Source organism: Staurois parvus, unplaced genomic scaffold (genome assembly GCF_062004578.1).
Source record: "Staurois parvus isolate SC_StPar_1 unplaced genomic scaffold, SC_StPar_1.0 ptg000139l, whole genome shotgun sequence".
NCBI classification, from domain to species: domain Eukaryota; kingdom Metazoa; phylum Chordata; class Amphibia; order Anura; family Ranidae; genus Staurois; species Staurois parvus.
In genome coordinates, this window is record NW_028317935.1 from 2,089,489 (window position 1) to 2,101,731 (window position 12,243).

The 12,243-nt window shown below is 35.2% G+C and overlaps 1 protein-coding gene across 1 annotated transcript in view; it reads right to left on the bottom strand.

Moving 5' to 3' along the window:
- Positions 1 to 637: 637 nt before the first annotated feature.
- OPRM1 (opioid receptor mu 1) overlaps positions 638 to 12,243 on the bottom strand; it is a 159,294-nt gene continuing 147,688 nt past the window's right edge. Inside the window, exon 3 of the mRNA XM_089673514.1 lies at positions 638 to 10,524. Within this exon, the coding sequence (XP_089529640.1) occupies positions 9,998 to 10,524 (527 nt within the window). The 3' untranslated portion in view covers positions 638 to 9,997. The remainder of the gene's footprint in view (positions 10,525 to 12,243) is intronic.

The following is a 12,243-nucleotide window of genomic DNA, read 5'->3' on the forward strand; positions in this document are numbered from 1 at the left end:
CTGGTCATCCCTGTGCTGTCCGCAGTCTCTGGTCATCCCTGTGCTGTCCGCAGTCTCTGGTCATCCCTGTGCTGTCCGCAGTCTCTGGTCATCTCCTGTACTGTGTCTGCAGTCCATTAGTTCAGAATTTTTTTTCCCCTGTTTTCTGCCTCTAAAACCTAGGTGCGTCTTATGGTCAGGTGCGTCTTATACGGCGAAAAATATGGTAACTTGGCATAAAATAATTTATTTGCATTTAATTGTAATGGTTCAAAGAATGTTAGGAAAAATGTTCGGCCCTCCACCATGTTCACTTCATCCAATCTGGCCCTCTTTGAAAAAAGTTTGGACACCCCTGGTCTATGTGATTTGTAATTGACAGGCTGTTCATGTCACTCATGGACCATGGTGTTAATCTGTCTTAAAAAAGTGCTGTGTGATCCAGGAAATCATAATTGATCAGTTTTGTTATTGTTTTTAATGACATTTAATATATATATATATATATATATACGCTCTAGAAAAGTCCTACAAATATGCCTAACACATTACTTTGATGCCTAAATACATGAACAAAGTTAACACATACAGAACAGTAAAGAAAATTTAAAAAATAACTGTCTCTATTAAAATAACTGAAGACACCAAATCACTACACTTTAATGATTATGAATAGTTTATTTAGCTTTTCACAACACAGTAGTGATTCGTACAGTCAATATATTTACAGTGATTTACATGGCCTGCATGGATGCTTCAAACATACATATTTTTTAAAGTTTATATCATATTCATGAAATATTAATGAATGTGTTACAAGATGCACATATGATGTACCAGTCTGTTAAAGCTATTACATGCACTTTTGTTTTATACACACTATAATACGTTGTAATACACAGAACTGTGGGGCCCTAGACCTCAGGCTGAAAATATTCCATTTTTTTATAAATAACTTTATATTTTTAAATAGACTTACTTTATCATTTTTGATAGACATAAAACATTATTTACAATTTAGTTATTAGTCTTGGATTACGTAATTACTATCGGTAACAGAAAATTTGCAGTATTTTTCATTTAAAAGTCATAAACAATTAATTTACAAAATCAAATATAATAATCAAAATCATGTGAAATTGAATATACTGCACATAAGCTTGACAGTAAAGAGCCTCAGACTGTTTCTCTTTCAATTTAATTTCAACCACTATAACTGAAGAGACCAATCATATTGTTGAAAATAGCTAATTAGAACTTTAAAGGCAGAACAAAAATATGTATTTACAATTTATACAAATTTCTAATGTTGCAAACTTCTGTAAAATGCATCACACATGCAAATCTGTTGTTATTGAAAATGTATTGCTTAAAACATAAATATAATTATACTGTTGTTAACAAATTGTTATTATGATGTGGAAATGTATGGTAAGTACTTATAGACACCCAGAGTAGTTTGTAGTAAATTAACCTTGAACACAATTTAGACTTCTGTTCTTTATACTGTGTGAAAAAATCCATACAAGCAGCTCCTGTATATACTCAACTGACATGCATACTGTATATGTGAACTGCTTCACCTATCAATCAATGTGTAATTCTGTTCAGCAAGTCTGGTGATCCATGCTTTATTGCCAGACAGTATAGCCAGGTCAGTTACCCTTCCCCACTGCATTTAAGCAATATGTCATGGTCACTAACACATCCCAGCTTGTAGATTTGACAATGAAGGAACAAAATTGCAGTTGTAAGGTCATCCCTACAATCTTTTACATTTACTGTAGCTTTTTTACTTATTTTAGACTGGCACAACATCATTTTGCATTGCAGCAGAGCCTGACTGGTTGCTAGTCCTGCTCTTTCCAAGTGAATAAATTAGATGTATTTGATGATGAGTACATAACTGCATTAATTGGCATTTTCTATATCTGTCTAGTGTTTATGCATAAAGCATGAATATTTAATATTAAATATTAAAATTTTAAAAAAGTAATTACATTTTAAATTCAAATTCAAATATTAAGCCTATATAGGCTTTATATCATCACCATCATAATGTATATTTTGAGATAACTTTTATTACTTTAGTGCTAATATACAAAATGAACCTAGCAGGGGTGTGCTGTAACCCATGCAATCAGGGGCAGACATTCCATGCGTGCTGACTATATAGCCACACAAGGGCCATTTGAGATTTGGGAGCCCATTTATGCGAGATGTGGGTTAGTTGGATGCTGGAATTAACTCTGCTGGCACAAAAGACCTAGGCACTGCTCACTCCTAGGGCAAATGAAAATCAGCAGATTTTCCTTTTGATGCCCCAACCAAGCTTCTGGTCTATAATACTCAAGTAGTATCAGGCAGTAAGCATCTGCTTTATTATCTGCCCAACCAACACTGAACAATACAGAATGCCTCTTCTATTTTTTTAACACCATTTTAACTTAAAGTAAAGGGGTCAGATCCATATTATGGACCACAAGTGAGTTCAGATCATCAAATATACTGCTCTTTGTCTGTATATATTAATCCACTTACACACAGTAAATAGGTATTGGTACTTTCACAGTAAATGTTGGAGGGAAAATGACCATACAGGGACCATTGCTGTCTATCACTATATGCAACCAATTACATTAGTGCTTAAATTAGTTCCACATGTCAGTATGCAAGAAACATTTTTATTGGCTGCTTTTAATTACTTTGCATATAACATGGGGATAGCATGGGGGGGGGGGGAGGGTTATTTACTAAAACTGCATGGTGAAAAATCTGGTGCAGCTACTGCAGATAGAAACCAATCAGCTTCCAGTTTTTATTGTCAAAGCTTAACTGAAGAAGCTGAAGTTAGAAGCTACTATGCAAAGCTGCACCAGATTGTGAGTGCACCTGTTTTAGTAAATCTCTACCAATTACTTATATAGCCTACGTATTTTGTGATATAATTTATAATATAAATGGATATGAGTCATTTTTTCCTTTTTTGAAATCTGTTTGTTTTAAAAGGAAGTGACATATTTGGATGGGATGTGTGATTTAGAATACCAAGTACTTTTTGATTTTTCTAATGGGGGTATTTGTTGAATTATCATTTGAATGTTGAATAATCATCTGAATTAAAGTATAACTGAAGACAAATTTTTTTTGAGATCTGGATGAGTGATGATGGCATAGAACTACTTTCAGGTTTGCATCACAATCTATGTTCCCATTAGGGAGATTCGCTCTCTGTCTTCCTGATCATCAATGGCATAAGAAGCAAAATTAAGGGTAATCCAAGATCTTGAGTTACCACCAGAACAGGAGTAGAGGGAAAATCTTTTAGTTGGGGCATTTGTTTCCGTGACTAAGAGCCAATTTCCAAACACATTGAAAATATATTTCTCCTCACTCCCTGTTGAGTCTTCAGGACCGGAAATAAAGGTAAATTTCCCTAATGAGGCACATAATAGCAAAAAAATATAAAAAATAAAAAAACCCTCACAGCAGCTTTTACGCTTTCTACCCTAAATTTAAAAAATGGCTTTAGGTAAGCATTAAGCACATTTTAAAAGATCTCTTCTATTTCGTACTCATTGTCCTTATCATTCAACTCATCGTGAATACATTGTCATTCTTTTTTCTTACAAGACTTAGTTAAAATAATTTGCCATCTATAATTCTTTTTAGTTTTTCTGTTTTTCTTAAGTACACATTGGCTATAAATATACGTATACTATGTCAACAGGTAAGCAGTACTGATTACAGCATTGAGAGTTTTATCAACAGTGTGATGGGATTATGTTAAGAAATTCTGTATTCTCATGAAGGTTTGTCTAAATATATACTATTAATACTAGTTCTATTTCATAATGCATATATCTCTCAGGGGATCAGGAAGGATTTTTTTCCCCAGCAAATTGGATCCTGTTTTGCTGGGGTTTTTTTTTTTTTTGCCTTCCTCTGGATCAACTGTGGATATAGGATTATAATTTTTTTTTTTTCTATGGTTGAACTGGATGGACTTTTGTCTTTTTTCAGCCAGACTAACTATGTAACTATAGTAAACTACAGTATTATGTGCTTTATAAATCAGGCGTATAGGTACAGTTTTGGGTTTTTTTTGCTGAAAAACATATATTCAGCAATGTAATTTTGAATAAACATGGCTTTAATTTAGTTGAACTAAAATGCCCTTTTTGAAAATGTAAACTTCTTCGGAATTCATTCAAGAGCACTGGGTACTTAGTGTTGATTGTAGAGTTGCTTAACTAAATAAGAGTTCCTCCAGTGTTTTAATATTTTGACACTTTAGTTATTTTATAAAGCACATATTAGACATCTCTCACTTAATGTTCCTTTTAGTATAGCATCTTTATGTTTAAGTGCATTCTAAAATTCATTCTAAAAATAAGAAATCATGTATCAGTTTAAAGAATATCTAAACCCACAAGTATTTTTTTATATATTGCAGCATACCAATTCTAAAACGTGGTCGCTGCATTCATTGTCTTTTTTAGCCCTTTTTTCCATTTATTTTTACCTTGTGATCAAGCCAGTAGGTCTGTTATTCGGCTTTTCTTAACACCCAAGCTGTCCATAAAAAGAGGATTGAAACAAATAATTTAATGCTGACAAGGGTGTTTACAATGGTCAGCGTTTATTCATTTATAAAACAACTTTATTCGAAAAGAAAAAAAATTGCTGCAACTGTTTAAAAAGTGATAGATGGAGTTTGGATTTAATTTGTGACTCAAGCCCAGTTAAATTTTATAGTGCACAAAATAGAAACTAATAGGTTAGTTTAAGTTTTATATTTTTAGTCAGTGCGTGTAACTTGAATTTATATTTGATTTTACCCTAATCACTTGAATAGTTAAACTGTATTCCCCCAAGTACTCCTTCTGTTTTACCTAAACAAACCTCACTTAAAACATGATTAGGAATACTCAAAGCTATCACAGTGATTGTCAAGTTAATTTTTTTTTGGTATAATAACGATGTTATACTTACCTGCTCTGTGCAGTGATTTTGTACAGACCAGCCCTGAAACTCCTCTTCTGGGGCCCCCCTTTGGTATTCTCAGCTCTTCCTCCCTTCTGAAGTCACTCGTGCAGGCGCGATCCTGAGCTGGACTGTGTGCATCTATTGACACAATGCACGGCTTGGCCCCGCCCCCTGCCCCCCCCTCACATAATTTGATTGACAGCAACATGAACCAATGACTGTTGCCGCTGCCTCTGAGTCCTGTGATGAGAGAGAAATAGAGCAGCACTGCTTCTCTCGGGAACAGCACTGCATTGAGATTGGGCTCAGGTAAGTATTTGGGGGAGGGGGCTGCAGGAAAGCTACTATTAAAATGTTTTACCTTAAGGCAGAAAATGCATTAGGTTTTTAAAAAAAAAAAACTAGCCTTTACAGCCACTTTAATAAACTTAAAAAGGAGCCTATCACATGCTTGAAGGGATTGAAGACCATGAGCCTGATTTACTAAAACATACGTCAGAATTCATCCACTATGCAACCAACCAACTCAGCTGTACTCTCACATTGTTCATTAGACCGCACAATTTGTGCAGAAACTAACACAATTACTGCATACACATGGCTAAATTGATAACAAATGTGGTTTGTTAGGAATCACATGCTTTTAGCATTTGCAAGTACATCAGCATGCCAAAATTAAAAATGGGATTTATTTCCCTACTATCTTATATTCTGGATATTGGGTTGTCCTATTGTGTTGTACAACACACATTTTACTGGACATTACCACAATGCATGTTGATGCATTGCTCCCTATGCATTGCATTGTGGTTCCATCAATCTATACAGAATATTACAATGCACATGAATTTTAGGGCACTGCAAAGCACTGATGTAAACCATCCATGTGTTGTTGTGTGCTGTGCTGAGAAACAAGATCATCAAAGCCTACATTGTGGAGTATCAATAGCCTATTCAAAATGAATAAAAAATAACATGTGCAATAGCATGTTGTGACAGTGATGGGCCCTGTCACTGTGTGAAATGGTTTTGTATCACCTGCCGCTCTCATCCAGGCAAGTTAATTGGCTCCAGGGTGCTAGACTCATACAGTGGAAACATAATTTTCTGTTTCCTCGGTGGTTAGTAAGACCCAGTTTAGGACATGGAGTCCATAGGTTTTGTAGAGATTTAGGAAGGATGAAGTCATCAATCTGGGTCCAGGTTTTATCAATAAACAGCACACTAATTGGGCAGATGTGTGCAGGGCTTTTATTAGAGACTTGGCTTATAGTTCGGGGCTCCACCTGGGTGCACAGAGAAGGTCTCTAAAAAAAAAAAATTCTGCACAGACCTACCCAATTAGTGTGTGGGTTCTTCACAAAACCTGAACCCAGGAATGGAGACTTAAATTCTCCCAAGTCTCTATGGAACCCCATGATTTCTCTATGGAACCCCATGATGAAGTCCCAAACCCAGGTTTTTCCAAACACTGAGAAAACTGAAAATCCAGTTACCCAGTTACTTGGAATAGTAAAATCTTTTAAAAAATTAAAAAAATGTTCTTTCCATTTGATTGTTTATTTTATTACAGTCAATTTCAAGGGTTCATTCACGCCAGAAGTGCTGGGCTACATTGGGCAACAAGGCAATTGTCCTAATGCCCTAAGGCTTCAGTTCACACCATCACACTAGCATTGGTGTGTGCTAAAAAAAGTAAGACAATTTGCATTTTTATTAAGCACAATCGGACACACTGTAACACATCTCTAAATGTTGCAGCTCATAAGACTGACATACAAGTAAAATAAATACATAAATAAATAAATAAATAAATAAAAAAACACCAGCACAAGCTTGTTAGGTGCACAAAAGCACATGCTACGTGGTGTGAATGAACTGTAAACCAGTGCATTATAAGCATGCACAATTCTTTTTCTTACATCTGTTGTTGATGTAGTTTATGCTTGGTAAGATTTTGTACACCTTAATATGGCTTCTGCTTATCCAAGGTTATTTGTTAAGGCAGTGCAAGAAACACTGACAATGCACAAAGTATATTAACTTATAGCAGCCTTGACAACCTTATTAATCGCTGAATAATGACCACGAATAATGTACATTGTTTTTTACACTTTCTTTAAAGCCCTGCTATGTTGCAGTTGGTAATAAAACAAAAAAGTACTGTGCCTTGTTTTACATTTTCTCTGGATTACCCTACCTAAAGACTGTGCAGTTCTGTTTAACATATAACAACTAATGATTTAGCGCTGTATAACATAAAGTTTTCTATAACACCACAAAGCAGTAGTGTACATTTTTAAAAAAAATGTAATAAACATACTCGTATGTTTTTTCCCTTTACTGTAAGTATTTTTAAACATAATGTCTATACATTTTTATTTCAAAGAGTAATTTTTGTACTTTACTTTCAATTATACAGATTTTTCATTAAGAAAATACACCTGGTTATATTTACAATGTACAATAAATAAGTTGTTCTACATAATAAGGCAATACACAGCATGGTTCATTCTTTTGTGCAACTGCATCAAGTCATATAATTGAATAAAGCACAACATTATTATGGATCTCAAACTGTATTGTCATTAACTAGTCTTGTACTTAACCATTATGTATTGTGCTCATGATATGCTAATATATGAGCTGGACAATAAATAGCAAATCAATTAAGCTCCCCCATAATAATAAGCACATGTGGCACAAGGAAATAGAATAATTACAACATATAACATTGTTTTATTGTTTAAAGAGACTCTGTCTTTTATAAAAAAAAACTGCTAGTACGTATATAGCATAGGCAACTAGAGATGCCTACAAATGCCTTCAGCCACTTTTTCTGACGTCTAATTTGCCCCAGTACAGACCAGCTCTAAACAGGCAAAATTCCTATTGGCCTACCACTATGACAGAATGCTGAATCAGCCAATAAGGAGATGTGTGAGGCAAGAATGGGTTGGGCAAACTCTATCACTACCAGCTTTGCCTGTTTAGAACACCCAGCCACTTAGCTAAAGCAAAGGACAATAAGAGCTTTTGCAGACATATACCTGTATTTTATTTGTATTGTATTTTATACCTGCTAGATGGTTTCTGTTTTTAAGTGACATAGTCAATTTATTATATAAATGGCTGAATTTCTAATAACATACAAAATGTGAGCTCACAAGATTGGTTCTCCTATTGCTACAGACTTTTAAAAACTTAAATATATGTTTATGGTGGAAATTTCAATTTATAGTAAGCATGTTTATTGTGTAGACAAAATATATTCTACTAAAGACACAGAGTTCATCAAAAACTTTTAAGTGACAGATTCTCTTTTTTTAAACTGTTAATTCTAAACTATTGATTTAGAAGCAGCAATTTTAGAATGATCAAACCATACAGAATATTAACTAAAATTATGAAATTACTTTTACATTTAAATAAATTAAATAAGTTCCATTCAAGTGTGAAGTTGTGAAGTGCAAATTTTAAGAATTGTACAAATAGTTGGTTTTTGCAAACCACTCATTTTGTGGTTAAAAGACCCTTTTAAGTGAAATAACTTTACTAGCCTGACCTAAACAAAATGCTAATACCAAACATTTGTATTTTATTGTTTTTAGTTTAAGTTATGGCTTTCAGGTGTTGATATGTTACTGTTTAAAGCATATCTAAACCAAGAACATAATATTGCTGCGTACAACTACTTAGATTTGGTGCTTGTCAAGTAGACATGAGGACATCTTAATCCATAATTAAGCCCTTTGTGGGGTGAAATATGTTGGAACAGGAGATGGACAGGCAAGACTATCTGTTGTGAATTCTCTACTTATTATATTAAAGCTAGTTTTACATAGGTGATGGCATCAGTGTGTAGCCCATTCATTTCTACCTGATAAGCCGAAGAGCTGATATGGATGAGCTCTTGGGTGTGCACCTGATGAGAGATGAAGATACAAGAAAAGAGGCAAGTTTGATGCAGCATAGCTACTATTGATTCCACAAACTTAGATGAGGTGGCTGCATTAATTTCCACCTGGTAATTTGGAGAGTAAAACACTTCCTATCCCTGGGTGACTATGATTGGTCCTCTACCATATCTATGGAGGAAACCATGGTTGATATCCAGGCTGTAAATCAAACCTGTCATCCTCACTTCATCTCCATTACATGGGAGGTGAGAGGATTAGTATCTTACAGAAGAAAGATAACACTGGTTGAGCTTTCAGTTCACGAAGTGACAAGGGTTTCTGACAAGATCAAAAGATATGTTCTATATTCACAAAATGTTCTGAAAAATGAAAACCAATGCAGCTACTACATCTAAGTACTGGTAAGCAGCAATTATTATTATATTTTTGGCTCTTGGGTTTAGCAATCCTTTAAGCTCCCTTGGCAAAACAATACTGGTGGTTATAGAAGTAAGCTTTTGTTATGTTTTTGGCTCATTTACAAATATGGCTGTTCATTTTGGTCATGTTAATTAATTATTACTTTCAAAATTACATAATGATATAATACTTCTACTGGAAAAGTAGAGTATATTAATTATACAATGATTTTTCACAGTTTATATCTGATACTTACTGTTGTCCACAGATAGACTTGCAGGAGATGAAGAGAATAAACCATGCATCCACAAGATTTGTAGTTCTGCAAACCTTTCTCTGTTTATAAAAAAATCCATAAAACTTTTTGATTTCTATTATGACATTAATTTTCGACCTTAATCATGTCACCCTGATGTCAACCCTGTATGCTATTCAATAAATTACATGTGTAACACAATAATTAATATATTAGATACAACATACAAGTGTTGCTGTGCCAGAGAAAATATCAACTGTGGGCAGTGACAAACCTTTATTAAAAAGTGCTTGGATACTATACTGTATAGACCCTACATACTGTAAATACAATCATAACCCTTAAGTCAAATGCCATCAGTGAATTAAAGCCCTGTAGTTATCTGTGTAACTTCTGAAGTCATGTCATCTCCCGCAGGAACACCTGAATCCAGAGATGACATTTCCACGGCTAGTCATACCTGATGGTTAGTCCTATCCACTGTGTTGGCAGTGGACACATGGTCACGGGTATTGTGACGCAAACGGGTTGAGTTTTGCTGCTCAATGGTTGAAGTTGTTGGAATGCAAAATTCTCTGAAACACCGCTTAAAGTTTTCATCCAGAAAAGCATAAAGGACTGGATTAAGGCAGCTATTTGTGTAACCTAGAGCAATGCATACATGCCAGGTCACTGTCTGAAAGAGAGAAGGAGGGATATTGATCAAAGCTTTAATTATCACATAAATGTGGATAGGAGTCCAGCAGACTATGAACACTGCTACTACAACCAATACCATCCTGGTGATTCTTCTTAGATTTCTATCCTTCTCTTTGGAGCCAGACAGCATACGGACACTCTTGAGTCGTAAGATCATCATTCCATAACATACAGTGATGATAAGGACAGGCATTATAAATGCAAAGATAAAGACACAGATTTTTAGAAGGTTGTCCCAGTACCATGATGGATGGGGAAAGATAAGAGCACAATCGGTAGATCCTAGAGAAAGTTTAATAGAAATATGTTAATAAACATTTTTTTTTAAATAAGGCTATTTAAAAACTGTTCATTATATAACTATGGCAAAATACATAATTTGCTAATTATTAAATGTATGGAAGTCTTTCTTTAATTGTAAGATTAAAAGTTATTGGCTATTTAATAATATTAAGTATCTAGATCAAAAAATGTACCTATGCAGCCCAGTACTGTATTCAATATATTATATTATAAATTACAATGGCACTATACAATGCTAACTCAATGAATATTAAATATTAAGGGAACCAAAGAAAAAAATAGGGGAGGGCATTGAATTGTTCTGTTTCCACCTCATAGATTAAATATAAATATAAAAGAATTGATTTTATTTAAAGTGTCCATGTGCATTGTACACACCCTTCTGAAGAAGCAACTTCTACGATGAAACACGTAAAGGGTATGGACATGATGGCCAACTTGTGATTCTTCTGGTTTGCCTGGAAAACTTGTCTATCATACCATAAGATATAGTGAAGCAGTTGGTAAGGAATTACAGAAGTGTGACTACACATAGATTTATGGCATTTGTCCTATCAACAAGCAAACACATGGCAAACATTTTAGGGCATTGACAAGAGTCCATATGTTTTAAGACGGTGGAAAAAACTGACATGTAGTCTGTATAGCAACATGTTTATTGGCTATGAGCTGAATTTGCCTTGATTGCTACTGCTTGCCCATGTTGTTATTGTGAACACCCGTGCAAGTCATTTCTGTTGTACTGCTTTAAAACAATAAAAGCACTACACAGTGCACATCTCAAATCCAGGTTATATTGGTAGGCATATAATCAGGGCTCAGTGAAGAAGACTCAAATTGGAAAGTAGAAGGTGAAAAAATTAATGAAAAACTAGATGATAATGTAAATAAATATCAATAGATTCACAGTTTAATGAAACATGTCAATGTATCCACAAAAGTGGTTGTATAGTGGTCATGGGTACCCAGGCACTATAAAATGACAGCTGTTCTACACAGAGAGTCCAATGCTGCTGGGTGGCCTAAAAAAGGGGGGCTGCAGAGACAAGCAAAACATAAAAAAAGCCAAAAAACCTGCGCACAGACTATAGAGGTTGATTTACTAAAGTTGGAGAGTGCGAAATCGGATGCAGCTCTGTATAGAAATCAATCAGCTTCCATTTTTTTTTCAAAGCTTAACTGAACAAGCAGTAGTTAGAAGCTATGTCTGGGAAAAAAATGCTGGGAGTGGATTCCTGTTCTCAGATGACCCAGGCCTTTTCTAGACACCTCTTTACTTTTTTAAGCTCTGTACCTTTCAGCTGCCCAGTGGAAGAGTCGTGCACTTTTGGTGGAGCAACGCCCGTTCCTTCCTATCACCAAGTGGAATTTCTCCTGCTCAGCTCTGCACCATCTGAGGACCTTTTATAACTCAGGAAGCCTCATTGGGCTATGCAGAGGTGAAATGCTGCAGAAGCCAAGACCCCCGAGCTGAAGAGAAGGAAACACTGCTGCTGTCAATAAAAGCCCACTCAACTGTATGACATAGTCATGAAATAGTGCAAGGGGTGGAATGCATTTCTGACAGATTTCCTCTTTCTTCAGCCGCCTAAAGAAGTCGTACCAGGCTATGCAGAAGGGAAATGCTGTAAAAGTCGGGACCACTGAGCTGCACAGAGAGAGACACTGCTGCTGCCACCGAAAGCCTGCTTGCCTGGA